This window comes from Microtus oregoni, unplaced genomic scaffold (genome assembly GCF_018167655.1).
Source record: "Microtus oregoni isolate MIOR12 unplaced genomic scaffold, Mior012 000104F_ref0000108, whole genome shotgun sequence".
NCBI classification, from domain to species: Eukaryota; Metazoa; Chordata; class Mammalia; order Rodentia; family Cricetidae; genus Microtus; species Microtus oregoni.
In genome coordinates, this window is record NW_024544718.1 from 2,651,254 (window position 1) to 2,671,631 (window position 20,378).

The 20,378-nt window shown below is 36.8% G+C and overlaps 1 protein-coding gene across 1 annotated transcript in view; it reads left to right on the top strand.

Annotated features, from left to right (window-relative positions):
* The window catches only part of LOC121443301 (chromosome-associated kinesin KIF4-like), a 105,234-nt gene that overhangs the window by 7,484 nt on the left and 77,372 nt on the right, over window positions 1–20,378 (top strand). The window contains exons 3-6 of the mRNA XM_041645004.1: window positions 2,951–3,141; window positions 5,330–5,419; window positions 7,987–8,153; window positions 8,375–8,469. Coding sequence (XP_041500938.1) covers window positions 2,951–3,141; window positions 5,330–5,419; window positions 7,987–8,153; window positions 8,375–8,469 — 543 coding nt within the window. The remainder of the gene's footprint in view (window positions 1–2,950; window positions 3,142–5,329; window positions 5,420–7,986; window positions 8,154–8,374; window positions 8,470–20,378) is intronic.

Consider the following 20,378-nt stretch of genomic DNA (forward strand, 5'->3'; position numbering starts at 1 on the left):
ATCTTCAGGGAAGCTTTATTTATTAAAATACAAATGAATATATGAATACAGATATATACATGTGTTTGTTTAACACCATCCTTAATGGCAAGAACAAATCTTGTCTTTTTATATTCAGCTCAATAGTATCCCCTTATACTTTGGACTCCTGGTACCAGAGTCCTGAGTATTTTTGACACAGTACTAAAACTTGGTTTCCCAAGATGTTGTTGCTTATCTGCATTTGTGATATTGTAGAAAGTTATAGAATATTATATCCTGCCCGACAGTCATCAGATTATAGCAGCAATATATTAGAAACTTCCGATTACAGGTTAAGAGCTTAGAGTAGAAATTCCCTCCCCTTCCTCTCCTCTCCTCTTCTGACAGGGTCTAGCTTGCCTAGAACTTGTTGTATAGACCAGGCTGTCTTAAAAATCCACAGAAATCTGCCTGTTTTTGCCTTTCAAGTGCTGAGATTCAAGGTGTTGAACTACCACACCAGAAAATTTTTTAAAAAACTTCAGAGTTATCACTTAAATTGGCCTACTTTTTTTTTCAAAATTTAAAGATTTTTTTCATTTTCTATTTTTAGGTTTTAAAAAGTTGTGGGGTTTGTGGGTTTGTTTGCTTGCTTTATGTATGGACTTTTTTGCCTGGATGTATGTTTGTATACCACATAACTTGCAGTGTCTGGAGAGGCCAGAAGAGGACATTGGATTTCCTGAGACTGGAGTTTCTGATAGTTGTAAGCCACCATGTGTGTGCTGGGAATCAAACCCGGGCCCTCTAGAAAGAAGAGCAGCCAGTACTTGCAACTGCTGAGCCAACTCTCCAGCCCCAAGATTTTTCTTTTTAGGCTCCAAAATTATCTGGGTAAAAAGTAATTGACAGCTTTGACAAAAATATAATGGTTGTTTTAACAGAGTTGCCTTTAGACTGTGTCTAATCCTCTCATAAGGGATGGCTTTTTGGGGTATCTATTAGATGTTGAAGTAAATTTGAATTTATAGTTTCTTTAGCTATTATACTAAATTATTATACTAAATTAGTGAGTTAAAATAATTTAATGTGTGAATAACTCATCGGTTATCTAATTGTTTTCTTTTAAAAAATATTGCTGTAGTTATAGCTGGAATTATCTGCTTCCAATTTCAGTCAAAACTCAAAATTTATGGTACAAAAGGAAATGTACAAGTAGTATTCCGTATTTTCTAGCAAGGCAGGAAATAAAAATAGATGTAGAAAATAATACTTAAAGCTCAAACAGGTATATATCTTATCTGTCTGCAAACGATGCAGATTATATAGGCAATAGGAAATACAGACACTATTCCACGGTGTGTCCCATTTAATAATTTAAAAGTTGTTTACCATCCTATTAGTCACAGATAATCATAACAATGTGAATTTATAGCCTTTTGATCTTTTCCTGTATTTTTATTTACACTTAAATTACTGTTTTGTTTTGTTTTTTTGATTTTTGAGACAGGGTTTCTCTGTAGCTTTTGGTTCCTATCCTGGAACTAGCTCTTGTAGACCAGGCTGACCTCGAACTCACAGAGATCCTCCTGCCTCTGCCTCCTGAGTGCTGGGATTAAAGACGTGTGCCACTACCACCCAGCTTCACTTAAATTACTTTTAACCTGCTATGTAAGCCTCTTTTTTCAGCTCATTATATCATGGACTTTAAAAAAAAAACATTTCTGCCTTGTTTTAGAGACAAAAGTATTCCTGTGTAACTCAATCTGATCCTAATTTTTTTTTCTTTTTTTTGAAACAAGGTCTCTTTGTTTTACACTGACTGGCCTACAATTCACTATCACTGTGTAGATCTGGATAGCCTCAAACTCAGAGATCCTCCTGCCTCTGTCTCCAGCATACTGGGATTAAAAATGTGTTCTATCATACCCAGCTTGGCCATGAACTCTCCAAAGTCCTGGCATTAACAGAAAAGCTCTACCAGGCCTGGCTCATGAGCATCTACGAATGGATTATTCCTTATTAATAGTCTATAAAAGCAAAGAATAAATATGACATTTAATCATACTTAAATGCTATTTCTGCATGGATCCTGACAATATGGTCTGTGTATGTTCAGATAGTTCAGAGAGAGATTTTTCATCAGTTGTTTAAAAAAAAAAGTTACTGCTTTTCAAATTCTCTCCCTATCCCATCTCTTTCTCTTTTTTTAAAGATTTATTTCTTTTTATTTTATGTGCATGGCTGTTTTGACTTCTTGTATGTCTGTGCACCACATGTTCAGCTGCTGTTCACAGAAGCCAGATGAAGGCATCAGGTTCCCTGGAACTGGAGTTGCAGACAGTTATAGCTATCATGTGGGGGCTGGTAATCAAAGCTGGGTCCTTTGGAAGAGCAGCCACTCTCTTAACCACTGATCATCTCTCCAGCCCCAGTCCCAACTTTTAATCCTGTCACAGCCGCCTGAACTCTGGGATACAAGAATGTGCTTTCATACACAGCTGCTGAGACTTCTATTTACTTTTTACCTTTCATAATTTAGAATTGTTCGAAATAGGGAGTATAAATCCTCAAGAATAAATCTTTGAAAGGCTTTTACCATGACTTGGCTACCTTTATTATCTTAGTCACATCTGTGGTTTTTTATAAAGGTTTATTATTATGTATACAGTGTTCTGCCTGCATACCTACACACCAGAAGAGGGCACCAGATCTCATTACAGATGGTTGTGAGCCACCCTATGGTGGCTGGGAATTGAACTCAGGGCCTTTGAGTACTCTTAACCTCTGATCCATCTCTTCAGTCCCTACATCTGTATTTGGCTTTTAAGGACTTTCAAAAGGTGGTGCAGTTTGAGACCAGTAATTTTCTTTACTTTTCTTGAGTAATATAAAATTATAGAACCCACAGAACTCTTCTTTGTAGCTGCTATTAAAGGAATCTGTCTTAAGAAAGCCACTGCTATCCATGTGGCTTCTATTTTCCCAGGATACAATGCAACTGTCCTGGCCTATGGGCAGACTGGTTCTGGAAAAACCTATTCAATGGGAGGTGCATACACTGCAGAGCAAGAACATGAATCAACTATCGGGGTCATTCCCAGGGTAATACAGCTTCTCTTCCAAGAAATTAATAAAAAGAGTGACTTTGAATTTACTCTGAAAGTGTCTTACTTGGAGGTAAGTGATTTATCTTGTTATTCTGAATTCAAGATTATCTTTGAGTAGAAAAATACATCGAAATGAGATTTTTCCTGGCATGTCTCAAATTAGTAAATTGAATTTTTAGTAAATTGCATTTTAATAAATTGATAGCAAAAACTTACTTTCTCAGTTGGATCTGGATCCAACCCAGTTCTTAATTAGAATTAATCTGTTTAATCTGATTGTTATAAGAGTTGGCACTTCCATACAAAAATATATAGAAATTCTTTAATTTTAGTTTGGCTTATATCACTGATTCCCTGTGGAGTATGCAGAAAAGTGCTCCATTTCACTTTACTCCTGAGGCTTGAGTTATAATGCTGCTGCTTCATGAAGAATGTTAGTAAAAATCAGGCAAAATATTATGCTTTGTAAGTGGTGATAAAATATATATTTACTCAACATATACTTATTGAGCATCTACTATGTGCCAGACCCTGATCTGGGTACTCAGATAGATAATGTACATGGAGATTCAGTGGATTAACAAGATTTTAAAGACCCTGTCCTTAAAGGAACCTGAATTGTCGTGTATATCAGTATAAAATTGATTGGCCAATTGTATTTAACCTCATGATACCCAAAGGCATAAGGCGTATTTAGAGAATTTGGCTTCTTAGAAGCTAGTTTATTGGTTCTACTGCAGTGATGCAGTGATAGCTTTGAGGAATAAGAATTAAACTTGCAAAATTTATGCATGTTAATTGTAAATTGTATGTAAATAGTTCATCCTGATGTCGAGTTGTTATATATTAACAGAGTATAAGAGATAAAATTAGGAGGTTACAGATGATTACAATTACGTCTTATTTTCTAAAGGTTTGTTTTATTTGTGTGTGTGTATGTGTGTGTGTGTGTGTGTGTGTGTGTGTGTGTATGTATGTGGGTATGTGCACCTGTGAATGCAGGTTCCCGACAAGGTCAGAGACAAAGGATACCCCAGAGCTGGAATTACAGGAAGTTGTGAGCTGCTTAACGTGGGTGCTAGGGACTAAACGTGGGTCCTCCTACAAAAGCAGTACACTCTTAACCACTGAGCCATTTCTCCAACCCCATCTAGCTTTGCCTTCTTGAGTTTTGATTGACTCAGCCTTGGTCAAGGTAATTGAATATAGAAATGATTTGAGAAACTAGCGTGTTAAAAATGACATCAGCAATAATAGTAAAGAGGTGTAGAGCTTATCATGTATGAAACATTCTCTTAAGTACTTAAGTTTTACTGTTTTATTGAAGCATTAGTTTCAGCTCTTCCCTTGCTCCCAACTTCCACCCTTCCGCATCATAAACAACCATTGTTCACATTTTAACTGGTAAAGTGATGCTGTTGTGGTAGCAGTAAGGAACTGAATTTGGGAGCTGGAGAGATGTCTCAGTGGTTAAAAACACATGCTGTTCTTGGAGAGTACCCTGGGTTCAGTTCCTCCAGCTCTAGGGGATCAGATAGATGCTCCTGACCTCCACAGGCTCATGCCAACATACATACAGACATACACATAATTAAAATACAAATCAATCTTTTTTGTAATAGAACTGAATTTGAACACCCATATAACTAAGTTTTCCTGTGCCTGTTATTTCCAAGAGACTTTATCTTAAAAGCGGTATTAATTGTGTTACAATATATGAATTTAATGTGAAGTTAATACATATAAAGCCCTTCTTTCTCCCCTTTATCTTTTCCTCTGCCCTAATCCCTTCCTTCTTTTCCCCCTCCCCTCTTCCGTCTCCTTCTCTTCTCCCTTTCCTTTTCTCCTACTTTCCTTTTCCCCTCTTCTGTTTTCCTCCCCTCCAGTCTTCTCCTATCTTCACCCCTCTTGTCTCTATTCTTTCCTCTCCTCTCCTCTCTCTCTCCTCTACTTTGTTTTTCCTTTGTATCTGTTGTTTGCAGTGTTAGAGCCTTGTGCATGGTAGGCAAGGGAAAAGCTCTACTACAGACCTATACCCACAGCCATTAAAGGCTTTAAAATTTCTTCCTACCTTCCTTCCTTCCTTCCTCCCTCCCTCCCTTCCTTTCTTTCTATTTAGCTATCTATCATGTGTAAAAACATATATTTCTTTAATATATATATCTATATATATTATCCTTAAAAATTACTTATGATTGTGAAACCTACAGAGGTGGCCACTGTTAACATATTTTACCACTTTCTTTCAACAATATCAGATTTACAATGAAGAAATTTTGGACCTTTTATGTCCATCTCGTGAGAAAACTCAAATAAATATCCGGGAGGATCCAAAAGAAGGCATAAAGGTGTGTTTTACTTTTTTCCTTTCTTTTTGTGATGTTATTACAAATGTTGGTGAGTAATAAAGGTCACATCCCTTTTTTGCCACTGGTTTTTTAGTGATTGCCAACATCTTAGTCTTTCAGGTTTTGTTTGGCCCTAATTCATTTATATAAGCTAGAATTGCTAGAGGAGTGCTCTTGAGAGAAGAAGTTAAAGGAAGATTTGTATCCAGCATCATCACTTTCTTCTTGAAGGACGTAGAAGCAATTAAACATTGTTTACAGCGTTCTGAGACTAAGCCCTTTAGTATGGCAGCCACTTGCTACAAGAAGGTATTTAACTTGTAATTAATTAAAATTGAACAATCTGTTCCTTAGGTACACTAACCATATATCCAGGGGTCACTTTTCTGTGCTGCTTCTGACTACTTTGTTGTTGAGCACAGATATGTAAGATGGCCATGATCATAGAAAATTCTACTGGACATCACCACCAGACACTATACTGGGCTCTGGAATGATTTTAAAAAGTAGAAAACAAAATACAGCAATTTAGAGTATATAGCCCCATAAGGAAATGATCACTTATCTGAGAACTTTGATCACATGGTCTAGGTGCAGTGCTTGAGTATTCAGAACTAGAAGAATCAGAGGCTGCGAGTGGATGACATTGAGTAGAACAGGCTTGGGGAAGTGTGGGAAATTGTAGCTTATCTACTTTCTTTCTTGCTCGTCACAAAGAACAGAGAGTGACTATTTAAGGTGTAGCAAAGACTAGGTGCCAGTCTTTTTTCCTGTTATCCAGGTATTAAAGCCACACTTGAAATATACCAGGCCTGGTAAGTTTGAAATATACAGGAAGATAATTTGGATACAAAGATAAGAAATCTGGGCAAAATATATCACCAGGAAGAATGTGGGTGCTGAACTACATCTTGACTATATCTTAAGATCTTTTATGTGCCCCACATGAAGACAGGGCAGACATTGTGTGAGGCAAGATATGTGATTCAAAAAAAATGTGTTCCTGGCACAAATTGGTGTAAGAATAAGTTTTTACACATTTTCCAGATAGCATTTAAGAAACAATCAAACAGGAGGTCTGTGGAGATAGCCCAACAGGTAACAATGCTTCCCACCAAGCCTGGTAACTGTTTGAGCCCTGGGGCCCACAAGGTGGAAGTAGAGAACTGACTCCTACAAGTTGTCTTCTGACCTCTGCACATGTACTTTGGCAGCAGATGTATTGCTGTAGCAGCTGTGTGTGTACACATACCCTTACACAATAACTTGCATAAAAAGACTTTATGGTAAGGAGTAACTATAGCAGGAAAGTAAAATAAGCCTAGACCGGCCTATCTAGGATAGGAAACTTGGGCTGGGAAGTGAAAAGAACTGTGTTAGGAAAAGATTATGAAGCCAGCCTAGACAACTTAGTTTTTCCCCAACCCTCACTAACAGTACGTAATTATGTAAAGCTTCTGAAGGAAACACTGCCCTGGCTACTTACACTGGGCTTTTAGTCTTATGTGTGTATCTCTCCAACTTTGTTGCTCCCGGAACTTCAGAGAGAATTTCAAAGTGTCTTTGTATCCACCTCATCTAGAATAAGGGTTAGTAGTATGCTGACATTCTAGGAAGGCTGACTGGAAATGAAAATAAACTCAATGGGAGAAAGACTAGGGTGATGAAGATGCAATTGGGGAAATTATTGCCTTGTGTTTTGCACATGAGGTAATATTGGTGTGGATGTGGTTTTAAAAAGAAGTAGCTTTTATCCGATAATATCTGAATTGGTGATACATGGGATATGAAGGAGTAAGAGGAACTGACAGTGATTTGAAGTTTTGAAACTATGAGGGTGGAGCTGTTAATAGAAATGAGACATAGTAAGGAGAATTGGTATTGGTGGAAGGAAGCAAGATGAATTTTGTTTATAATGTCCTGATTCCAAAGGATAAGTAGTCAGCAACTAGAAATAAAGGAGAAGAAATTGGAGTCACAGATAGCTATTTAGGAATACACTCATAGTATACTAAGGCTAGCAGGAACTTCATAATAACACAGTCCTATCAGCCCTACCCCAAAGCTCCAAGAGAGTTTGACTTGTGTAAGTTCCCTCGGGTAGTTAAGGACCATGCCTAAAACTTGATGTTTGTGGCTTCCTAAGCCGGTGAAAACTGCCATGCTGTTTTCTCTAGGAGAAAATGGAGTATGAAATGGATTGAAGGTACAGGAAGGAACAGAGTCATGTGGAGGAGAAAATAGCAAAGAGAAATGCCATTGCAATTTATGTTGTACTTGATCTCTTTTGGAGCAAATGTTGACTTTTTACCCTCCAAGATTTAGAGACCTTCTCTAACTCCAGCACTATATCTAGTACCCCTTTTCTCAACTTTATAGGTAAGATTGGAGACTTTGCTTCTCAGATGTCATCATATAGTTCCCTATTAAAAGTTCTCATTTTTCCAGCCTTGCATATAATGATATTCTCCTGGAACAGGAAGGCATTTTCCATTCTCTAATCCCTTTATGTCTATTCAAGAATGAAAAGAATGAATCAAAGAAGCTTTTTTTCCTCTTGAAATTAGATTGTGGGACTCACGGAGAAGACTGTGCTAGTTGCCTCGGATACTGTTGACTGTCTAGAGCAGGGTAACAACTCCAGGACTGTGGCCTCCACGGCTATGAATTCCCAGTCATCTCGATCTCATGCCATCTTTACCATCTCCGTAGAACAAAGAAAGAAAAATGACAAGTAAGTTAGAGCATCACAGTTGTCATGTGCTGTGAAGGCTGAATGTCAGGTGGCTTTTTCCGTTGATTTGACATTTAGATGTTATAATGATGAGCATTAATGACCGCTGGAGCTACTTTTACTGTCTTGAAAGAAATAAGAGATAGCCAATTAGCTTTGATAACTCAGCTGCTTTCAAGCTCATGTATTGTTTTCACTGTGTCTTCCTGTTATCATCACAGAAACAGCAATTTTCGTTCCAAGCTGCATCTTGTAGACCTTGCTGGCTCAGAGAGACAGAAGAAAACCAAGGCTGAAGGAGATCGTCTGAAAGAGGGTGAGACAATTAAGGTCATAGCTCTTGATAAAAATGTGCATGCCTTTGTTGGTATTGTTGGTATTATGAAAGGACTGTTTCAGTTTACCTTCTAAGTAATATCTACAGTTCAAATTTGAGATTACTTTCAGAAATGGTGAAAAATTATTTCTTACCCTTGTACTGATTCACAAATTCAGGTATGAAATTTGAACCTCTCCCTTGGTTTGATTTCATCTGCTCCAGTAAATTTTAGGTTTATCTCCACCCACATATAATTAAAATATTCCAGTTCTGTTGTTACAAGTATCTGCTGTCCCTTACAGATGTTGCCGTATGTAAACCTTATCAACATGGTTTCCATCTTTGTTCAAGTTGTTGACTAGAGAAGTGTGAAAGTTGATGCTATTGGAAACCGTCTAGTATGACAGTAACCCAGTGATATACGTGAACTATCTCTTCGGCATCCATCTTTCATTTCTGAATGAGTTTTATACACACTCTTCTTTATTCACACTTTGGATTTTAGCCTTTGTAATGTAATTTCAAAGGTCTCATACCCATACCTTCCTTTTCTTTTTTCAGGTGTTTAGTTCTGGGTTGTTTTCTTTGGGAGATTTACATAATTGAGATATAATTCAACATACTATATTTAAAATTGTGCATGTCAGTTGATTTAGTATGTCCACAGAACAGTGCAGGCATCACCACAACCTCATCTCAGAATCTTTTATCATCTTGAAGAAAAGCATCACAACTTGTTGGGACCCATCCTCCATTCCCATTTATCCTTAGATGAAATATAGTACCTTTGTGACTGACTTCTTTAACTTAGTGTAAGATTTGCAAGGTAAGCACATTAGCATATTAATCAGTACTCATTCTTTTTATTGCTGAATAGTATTCAGCAGTATGGATATACCACATTTTGTCCTTTCATCAATTATCAATGATGGCTGTTGTAAATATTTTTTTCTAAGTCTCTATATAAGTTTTCAAACAGACAGTTTGTTTTTGTTTTAAGACAGAATCTTGCTATTTTCAGCTCACGTGGAATTCACTATATATAGACTAGGATCCATCTGCCTCTGCCTCCTGAGTGCTGAAAGTAAAGGTGTACACCACTATGCTCACCCCAGACAAACTTTTAAATATATATTGAGAAAATACATAGGAATGGAATTTCTGTGTTACTTGTTAACTCCATTTTAACTTTCTTTTTTGTAAAGTTATGAGTAGTGTGCCCTTTTTAAAACATGTAACTGAGTGAATTTTAGTTGTTCATAAGGAGTTCTTAGCCATCACCAAAATAAATTTTAGGTTATTTTTATTCTTCCCCCAAAGAAATTAATATTCATTAGCAGCCACTCCCTATTACTTATTAATCCTCTCCCTCTACAAATTTGACTCTTTGGAGCTTTTCATATAGAAGGAATTATGTAGTTATGTGCCCATTTTTTATTGACTTTTTTTTTTGAGCCAGTGCTAGGGATTGAACCTAGGTTCTCGTGCATGCTAATCCTGAGTGCCTCAGCCCTTGATTGACTGTTTTCCTCAAAACATGTTTTCATAGTTAATCCATGTAGCATGTATCATTGCTTCATTCCTTTTCATTGAAAATTGTTTCACACATCTTATTTATTTGTGTCTATGGTGTTCTGCCTACATATATTCCTGCAGGCCAGAAGAGGGCACCAGATCTCATTACAGGTGGTTATGAGACACCATGTGGTTGCTGGGAATTGAACTCAGGACCTCTAGAAGAGCAGTCAGTGCTCTTAACCTCTGAGCCCTCTCTCCAGCCCTATTTCACACATTTTATTGATGTATTCTTCCCTTGACAGATGTTTGAGTGGTTTCCAGTTTTTGTTTGCTTTTTGGTTACTATGAATAATGCTGCTATGAATTTTTTTCAACCAGGTTTCATGTAGCCCAGTCTGCCCTTGAACTTTTGATCTTCTTGCCTCCACCTCCCATTTGCTGGGATTACACACATGTGTTAACGTATTGATTATGAATATTTGTACACAAGTTTTTCTTAAAGATAGAGGTTTTCATTTCTCTTTGGTATAAATCTAAGAATAGAATTGCTGGCCTGGTACTTGCTATGCACACCAGGCTGACCTTGAACACAGAGCATTCCTCCTGTCTCTGCCTCCTGAGGGCTAGGATTAAAGGCCTGTACCACCGGACCAGGTATTTACATTTTTTTTTAATTCTAGCCCTCCTAGTAGGTATAAAATATCTCATTGTGGTTTTCATCTGTATTTAATTAATGGCTAAGTATGTTAAACATTGTTTCATGTACTCATTGATAATTTGTATATCTTCTTGGGGAAAATGACCATTTATTTATGTTTGATTCATTTCAGTTAGTTTTTGAATGTCGTGTTAAGATTATTTCCTCATTTCCAATCTGTTGCATGTGCATATCTAGATATCCAGTATTATTTATTTGAAGACTATTCTTTTCCTACTAAATCTCATTGATCTCCCTGTAAGAAGCAGTCTATTCTGTAGATCTGTCTCTTTTTTCACCAGTGCCTACCTGACTTGATTACTGTAATTTTGTAGTAAGTTTTGAAGTTGAGAAAAGCGATGCCTCTAACAGTTTTTTTTAAAGATTGTATTGGTTATTCATGGTTCTTTAAATTTTCATTGCAATTTGAGGATCAGCCTGATTGATTTCTTGCAAAGAAGCAAACAGGAATTTTCAGAGGTGTTGCATACAATAAGCAGGTCTGTTTGGAGAGCATTGCTCCTTCAGCCATGTTCAGCCTTATAGTCGGGAACACTGTCCTTTTTCCTTACTATCTTCTAATGAGCTTTAAATTTTTTGAAGTATTTAATGCTTCTGTTAATTTTATTTCTAAATATTATTTCAGCACTATTAAATTGAAGTTTTTTTAATTTCATTTAAAAATTATTTATTGAGTTTAATATAATTGATCGTGTATCCATTGACCTGCACAGTTTATTGGTTCTAATAGTTTGGTTAGGTCTTTCAGGATGTCTATCTACAGGATTATGCCATTTGTGAAGAGAGAATTTTACTTCTTTCTTTCCAATCAGGATGCTTTTATTTCTTTAGGGCTTTTCCATTTCTGCCTAAGTGTCTTTGCTTGAAGTTTCAATGCATTATTTGATAGAAATATTAAGTGTGAATATTGTCGTGTTCTTGACCTTAAGAGAAAAAAAACACAACAGTTTTTTTTTCTACATTTAGTGTATGTTTGCTATGCATTTTACATAGAAGCCTTCACACATGTTGAAGAAGCACTAAGTCTGGTTTGCTGAGCATTGCTTTTATTATATATGGGTATTTATCAAGTGCCTTTTTGTCATTTTTGACATGGTTGCATTATTTTTATGCTTTCATATATTTTTTTGGTTGTTGTTGTTGGTTTGTTTTCAGTTTTGTAACTTTCTTGAGTTAATTCTGTGTAGTTTCTGGTCTCTCTAGTTTGCCATCACAGAAGTTTCTGCTTACTTAGTTTAGTGATTAGCTAATGATTAGTCACAGGTTTCCTTAAATGCTGGACTTGCAAATCTCCCATCATTTACCAAGGACTTTGTACATGTTGGGAGATACACCTTCCACACTCATGCACTTTACAGCTCTGCATTAGCATTTATTCATTGCTTGAGCAAGCCTCAAATTTTCTATATGCTTTCCCCCAATTATTTTGATTTTCTTTGAACATTTAGAATTAGCTACTGTTGGAGTGATTTTTTTTTCTCTCCCTTTAGGTTTATTGAGTTTTTTTTTCTTTTATTTGTTTTTTTGAGACAAGGTTTCTCTATAACTTTGGAGCCTGTCCTGGAACTAGCTCTTGTAGACCAGGCTGGCTTAGAACTCACAGAGATCCGCCTGCTTGAGTTTTATTTTTATAAATTAACATCATATATGTTGTTTATACTACCTTTAGTATCATGTTTTGATAATATTATTGTGAAATTATTAGCACAGTCAAGCTAACTAGTATAACAGTTTGTTTTTGTCAGTGCTTTATTGCTAGAGACACCATGACCAAGTCAACCCTTGTAAAAGAAAGCATTTAATTGAGTGCTTGCTTACAGTTTTAAAGGCTTAGTTCATTCTCATCATGGCAGAGAGCATGGTGACAGGCAGATATGGTGCTGTAGAATTGCTGAGAGCTATATATCCTAATCCACAAGCAGAGAAAGGTAGAGAGACTGAGACTGGGCCTGGCATGGGTTTTTGAATCCTCAAAGCCCGCCCCCAATGGCACACTTTCTCCAGCAAGTCAGCACTTTTAGTCCATTCAAATATAAGGAATGATTAAAAAAGATTAGCAAAGTATAAAATGAGGCTGAAACAAAAGGATTATAAATTCTAGGCCAGACTGGACTCTCATAGTAAGACCTTGAGACTAGGGCTAGAGAGGTGTCTCAGCAGTTTAGAGAATTTACTGCACAATCATGAGGACCACAGTTTGAATCACAGCACTCCTGTAACAAGCCAGACATTTTGTCAATACCCACAGCTCAGAATGGGGTGGAGACAGGAGCAATACTGTGGTTTGCAGGCTTCCACCCTAGTTGAGAAAACATGAATCCCAACTTCAGGAGAGACCCTACCTCAAAAGAATAGGCAGAAAATGATGGAGGAAGACACCTGATGTCCTCTTCTGGCTTCTATGTTTACACATGCTCATATGTAAATAATGAATCATTTAAAAATAAAGTAGATTTTAGTTGTTTTAGCCAAAAAAGAAAATAGTTCTGCAACATGCAGGAAAATAGAATCAAATGTATTAAACAAATTAAGTCACGAAGAAAAATATGTTTTCTCTCATTGTGGATCCTAAGTTTTATATAGACACATAAAGTCGTGTGTGTTTGTGTGTGTGTGTGTGTGTGTGTGTGTTTGCATATTAAAAGTAAAACTATTCAGTATATGAGCCTATAAGAGGTTATTTTTGTTCAAGCTACCACATTCTGTTCCCTAGACCCTATAGACTTTTAGCCATATCATAATGTAAAATGCCTTCAGTCCAACTTCAATAGTCCCCATAGTCTATCAGTCTTAACAGTGTTTAAATGTTCAGAAGACTCTTCTGAGACTCGTGACAATCTCTTAACTATAACCCCCCCATAAAATGAAAATCAAAAAGCAGATCACATACTTTCAATATACAGTGGTATATTATTCCAAAAGGGAGGAAAGGAAACATAGTGAGGTAATATTGACCAAAGCAATACCAAAACCCTTCAGAATAAATTCTGTATTTCTGTCTGATGTCAAAACCCTCTTCAGAACTCCAACTTCTTTCAGCTGTGGTAATTGCAGTGCACTTCTCTCTCTTGGGCTGGTTCCATTCCCTGTTATCAGCTTTCCTCAGCAGGTATCCCACAGCTCTGGCATCTCTAACTTCTTGGGGTCTCCAAGGCAATCCAGATTTCACCTTCAAAGCTTCACTCAATGACTTCTCCAGGCTTCCATGCAAGGAAATCCCTGAAATGCACCTACCCTCCGGGGATTTCCTTAGCCACAGAGAGAGATCCCACAACTACCCAAACATTAGACAACATTGCCATCCCACTCAGAAATTTCCTTCACCCATTTTACCCCCATTCTACTTGAAGCAGCCAATTACTATTTTCTGGCCCCATAGTAATTTTGCACATTCTTAGACTTCCTTTAGCTATGATGATGTAGTGTGTGTGACACACACCTAGCTTATTTTACTCAATATATTGAGCTTTGTGTTTCCTTTGCAGTGCTGACGACTGAACCCATGCCTTTGCATATGCTAGACAAGTGCTGTACTACTGAGCTAAGTTCTTCAGGCCCAGTATAATGTTTTTGAGGCTTATTCATATTCTTGCTTTGATTAGTAATTGGTTTTTTGTATTTCTGAATAATGTTCTAGCTTTTGATTATATAATGATTTGACTTCTGTTACGTTGGTGAATTATTTCAAATTTTATCCATTATGAATAATACTGTTCAAAACATTTATGTGCCCTTTTGTGAACATGTTTTAATTTTTCTCCAGGACATACCTAGGAATTCAAGAGGGTAAATACATGCTTAAGATGATAACAAAATGACTAACAAACTCTAGCATACTTGGTACCATTTTACATCTCCATTGTATGAGGGTTCCCATTTGTTCACATTTTCATAATTCAAATGGTTTCATAGCATACTTTTACTGAGATCTAGAGTTCTGACTGTTGAGGTAGGCACCAATCTATGAGTACAGCAGAATATCATTAGGAATCATTTCAGTGACTTTTTTGTCAGTTATGTTTGCTTCTATCCTAGATTTCTGGGCTGTCTAGCCTCTGGGTCCTGGCCCTCCAGGCAGTGTCAGGGGTGGACTCCCTCTGGTGGTATGGGTCTCAAGCTGGACCAGTCATTGGTTGGCCACTCCCACAATTTCTGTACCACCTTTACCCTAGCACATCTTGTAGGCAGAATAAATTGTAGGTGGAGGGTTATGTGGTTGGATCGGTGTGCCAGTCTCTCCACTGGAAGTCTTACCTAGTTACAGGACATAACCAATTCAGGCTCTGTAATCCTTATTACTAGGAGTCTTAGCTAGGGTCACCCTCATAGATTCCTGAGAGTTTGCATTGCACTAGGTTTCTAGCTCATCCTCAAGGTGTCGCTTAATTCTAATAGTCTCTCCTAGTACTCTCTCTACCTCCATTCTCCTTCCACCTGATCCTTCCCACCCACCTGTTCTAGTGCAGACAGAGCTTTCAAAAGTTGTCTTGTATATTGATACAAATTCAAAATTAATTTTGTTAACGCCTGCTGTACATCTCTCTAATCTTGTTCAAGGCACTGTACCAATTCAGCTCATTTAACAATGTAATGCAAATTTCTAGTTATTGAAAGTTATTATTACCAATTATTTATGATAATGAAAAATACAGGTTAGTAATTAGTCACCTATTACAATCAAACTTGTAGTCACATTAGGTATGTTTTCAAGGTCAAATATATTTTAAATAGACAAGTAATCTTCAAAACACTCCTAGATCTACAGAATATGGCACTTAAGATGTTTTAATAGCCTAGGTTCTTTTTTATGACAATGAGACATGTCTGCTTCTGGCAGCCCCAGTCTACTTCAAAGAAGTTGATGGGCATCGAAGAAACTCCATATGGAGTTTACTTTCTTTGTGACAAAAGTAAGCCTCTGGACAAGAAAATGCACTTGCCTTCACTGTTGACAGTATGGTGTCCTGATGAGATAAGCAGGGCACAAAAGAGAGTGACTGCCAAATCTTGTCAAGACAAAATAGGACAGCACTTCAGAACATCCTGCTTCATGGAAAAGTCTGTCAGTTATTTTAGGCCTGTAGTCTGAAAATGGATGCCCCAACATTTGGGTGACTGTCCAGGCACTCAGCTGTTTTGTCATTTCTCACATTTTTTGAAAGTCACTTGCTTACACTTCCTGCTTACTGAGTTAATAATATTTACTTCTCGGATCTCTGAGGTAGATGAAGACCTGATAGTTATATAGTTTTTCTTGTTTACCAGACTCAGAAAAGAAACTCACTAAAGAGGTGTAAAATATAAAAGGTTGAGAGACATTTAATGAGATAATTTGATAAGGCAAATCAGGATAGAAAGTGAATTAGGTACAATGTTTTGAACTCATCAAGATAGGATAGATATGAAGTATTTTTTTCTGAATTTGTCAAATGCAAAGGAACTAGACACTGCTGATCTATTTATTACCTGTATATATTGTATATAGTTATTGTACTTATTGTATATAATTTTCTATTAGTTATAGCCTTTTTTTATTTTAGACAAAAGGGGAAATATAGTGATATATTATTTGTGTTTTAATAAATCTTGCCTGAAGATCAGTGCAAAGCAGCCACACGAGTTAGCCATAGAGGCTGGGTAGTAGTGGTGCACACCTTTAATTCCAGCCCTAGAGAGGAATATAAAATGGGAGGAGACAGGCCTCACTTTCAGTCTCAATCTGAGGATTCATGGAGGCAGAATGGCTCATTTTGGTCTGAAGTAGATGTAAGAGCCAGTGGCTGGCTGCTTTGCTTTACTGATCTTCAGCTTGAACCCCAATATCTGTCTCTGGGTGGGATTTTATTACTCATGCTACACTGCATGTCTTGTTAGGATTTCTACACAACATTATAGTTTTATTGATATTTTGAGTACTTCTGTTTTCTATGTCTGTATAGGAAAATATTACTTTTTAGATCTTGTCTGGAACCTAACTCCCTTCCACTGTTCTTTTTTTTTTCTGGCTTTAAAGTGGCTGGCCTAGAACTCATGTAGACCAGACTGGTCTTGAACTCACAAAGATCCACTTGCCTCTGCCTCATTATTTTCAGTTAGATATTTTGGTCTCTTTATTTCAAATATTTATGCCTCTCTTGTTAACTTCTTCAGGATTATGCTAGGTGGTGCCAGTGATGTTGTCATTCTTCTATTTCTTTTTGTTTTGTTGTTATGCTCTAACCAGAAAGTTTGCAACCATTTTACTCTTGGCTGTCTTCTGTACATTTATAGTGTGTAGCCATTATCAAGTTAAGGAAGTGGTCTTTTATTGCTAATTTGTAAGTAGTAGAACTTTTAAATTATTTTATTTTACATGTAATGGGTATTTGGCCTGCTTGTATGATTATGCACCACATGTGTGCCTGGTGTCCATAGAGGCCAGGAAAGAGAGAGTTGTGAGCCACCATTTAGGTGCTGGGAATAGAATCTGGGTCCTCTGGAAGAGCAACCAATGCTCTTAACCACTGAGCCATCTCTCCATCCCTAGCTGTATATTTTTAAAAGAAGAAATGAGTACCAGGTAGACATAATAGGCACACTATAATCCTAAGATGTGGGAGGTAGAAGCAAGAGAATCAGGAGTTCAGGGTCATCATCATCATCATCATGTGCAGCCTGGACTGCGTGAAAAACACAATCTCAAAACAGAAGAAAAGGAGAGAAACACATTAGTGCTGTATTTTATCTTGATTGGAAATGAGGTAGTGTCCTTTTTTCTACACTGTTGATAAGATTATAAAAATAGATTTTCTGTAAGTTACTGAATTGATCATGAAATGTTATTCTCCACAGCTAGGGTAGTTAGGACAGGACTTTTGCAAGTCTGGCTCTGTGAGAGAGTGCCTCTAATTTTTTTTGATATATGTGCTTTCCCATCTAATTTTAGTTTGAAAATAAAATAATTTGGAACATTTTCAATTTTTCTTTAATGCCATTCTTGTAACATGGGAAATATTTTCAAAAATGTTTTTGATGATTTGATTTTCTATATATTGATTCAATTTTGATAATTTATATTTCTCAGAAAATTATTCATTTTGTGTAGATTCTCAAATTTGTTGGCATAATATTGCAAATAAATTTGCTTTCTATTCTCTAGTTCTAATTATGTTTGTTTTGTCATTTGTATGTCTTCTCTACTTCTTACCAGTTTGACAGATTTGTTGACTAGCTTTACTTTTTTCTTCTTATACTTTCACCCTCTTCCTGGGTTCTGAATTGTATATTCTTTGTATGACTTCTTGGGTTGAAACTGAGTTTGCCTCTTCTCTTTCCCTTTAAAAAGTTTTATGAGCATGTACCAAAGCGGCCAGACTGGTATGATGACGCCCTCAGGTGTGTCAAGCGGTTTTAATGGTGATTAATTTGTGGCCAGACTTTCTATCTGCATCCTACCTACTTTCACTCTCTGATAGTTTTCGACAAGATAGTTGCATGCAGGGTGGTACGGCTGTAACCTGATAATATTTTGAAACAAATCTTGAATGTCTTGTTTTACTTATTTCAGTGTGCATATGTAGAAAATAAGAACTCTTTTTTTTTTTTTTTGGATTTTTCGAGACAGGGTTTCTCCATAGCTTTTGGTTCCTGTCCTGGAACTAGCTCTTGTAGACCAGGCTGGCTTCGAACTCACAGAGATCCGCCTGCCTCTGCCTCCCGAGTGCTGGGATTCAAGGCGTGCGCCACCATCGCCCGGCTAAGAACACTTAAAAAAAAAAAGATTCTTGCCTGAAATGACTTGCTATTTAAATTATCTCAGATTTTATTTGAATAAAAATCTAAACAAGAGCCATGCCTTGTCATTGTTTGATAGGCCCTAGGTTTTTTGTTTTGTTTGTTTGAGGCAGGGTCTCACTGTTAAGCCCAGGCTCGTCTCAAACTCATGCTCTTACTGCCCCTGTCCACTAAAGACTGGGGTTACAATTGTGAGGTACCACATCCTGATTGTGAGATATTTTTAAATCTGGAGGTATCTCTTTCACCTACCTCTTCTTCCCCGTTCCGTTCTTGGGAATTTATTTATTGAAAAGTTCAGGCAGTCTTAAGAATTTCCCAGTCTGAATCACTGATTTTGTGTGTGTGTGTGTGTGTGTGTGTGTGTGTGTGTGTGTGTGTGTATGGAAGGCTTATTCTTGCCATATCTTTGATCTACATTTACTTACCTCATTTGTAAAAATAGTTCCTTGGAAATACACTGATTAAACAAACTCATAGTTAGAAAATAGCAGAAGTCCTAGTAACTAGTAGCCTGATTGAGAACTATTAATTCCTTCTGTGTTTTCATTTGTTCTGAGCGATGTCTAATAAGTAACAGAGTGTGCTACTAATATTTGTGTGCTTTGTCAGCTGAATTAAGCATTCTAAGAGTTTTATAGGTGCTTGTTAGCATTTGAAGTAGCTTTTGAGAATGGAAGAGGGTCTTATGAGTGTAGCTTCTACCAGTGAAATTATCAGTGGCCATTCTCAAAAGATGCTTCCTCTAAAAGGAATCACTTTCTACCTATTAAGAATTAAGAAAATTGCTAGCTCTTTCATAATACTTGAACAGAGTAGATACAGCCCATCAGAGAATTACTACATGTTGTATTATGGAGAGTGAGGAAAGTAGGTATCCAAGTGGTTGACTTGATTTGTGAGGCAAAGAAGTTAATGGAAAAAACACACAGTTGAGTCCTAGATAAAGAAGAAGGTGCTAAAACTGTAGGAAAGTCAGAAATAAAGCTCAGCCATGTCACATAACCATGACTGTCAACAGTGAGCCACATGCACAACCTCAGTTACAGAAGATTATATCTCCTAGTGACATTGTAGTCATCTAAGTTTGTGTAAGTCTGATGTCTGCAATAATAATTAAATTATCTGTTTTTCATGTGGTGTCCCTTGTTGTCAAGTGACTAGTAGAAAAGAGACTACAGAGGGAGAACTTCTGAATTTGATTTGGAATTTATCAGTTTTCGAATACATATTAGTAAAAGTCCAGGAGGGAGTAGTAAATTTAGGATACTGGACTAGAGACAAATATTTGAAAACTATGTAACTAGATAATGAGAGAACCAACATTACATGTTAATGAGGAACACTCCCATTTTAAGGCCAAGAGTAAAGCAGTCAAATAAAGACATTGAGGAGACAGGATGGTGTGGTGCCTAGAAAACCAGAGTATGGGTTTCTATACAAAGGGATTGTCATTTGTGGAGAATGCTTCCTTGCTGAGAAAGGATCCCCCCTCAAGGTTTTTCAGGTTTTGGTTTGGTTTGGTTATTTATTTTACCAAAGCAGTCTAAGGAGTTAGGTCAGGTTACTCTCCTTAAGGGAGAGATCTAACTACTATTCTAAGTATGGGCTGCCATATTTCTCTTTTCCATTAATATCTCTGTCCTTGTATCTTTTAGCAATATGTACTGATGATCTATCAAATTCTAAACATAAATGACTTCATTATGTATGTGTCTTCTGTTTTCCTCAACGTTATGTTCTTGAAATTCATCCATTTGATAATATGTTTCAATAGAATTGTTTTATTAACTAGAATCTTGAGTTTTCTTTATCTTGAGTTTTCGTAATAGGAAATTGATTAAAAGAAAATTACCTTTGTCAATATTTATTGTGATTATTTCTATTGCTTTTTTTA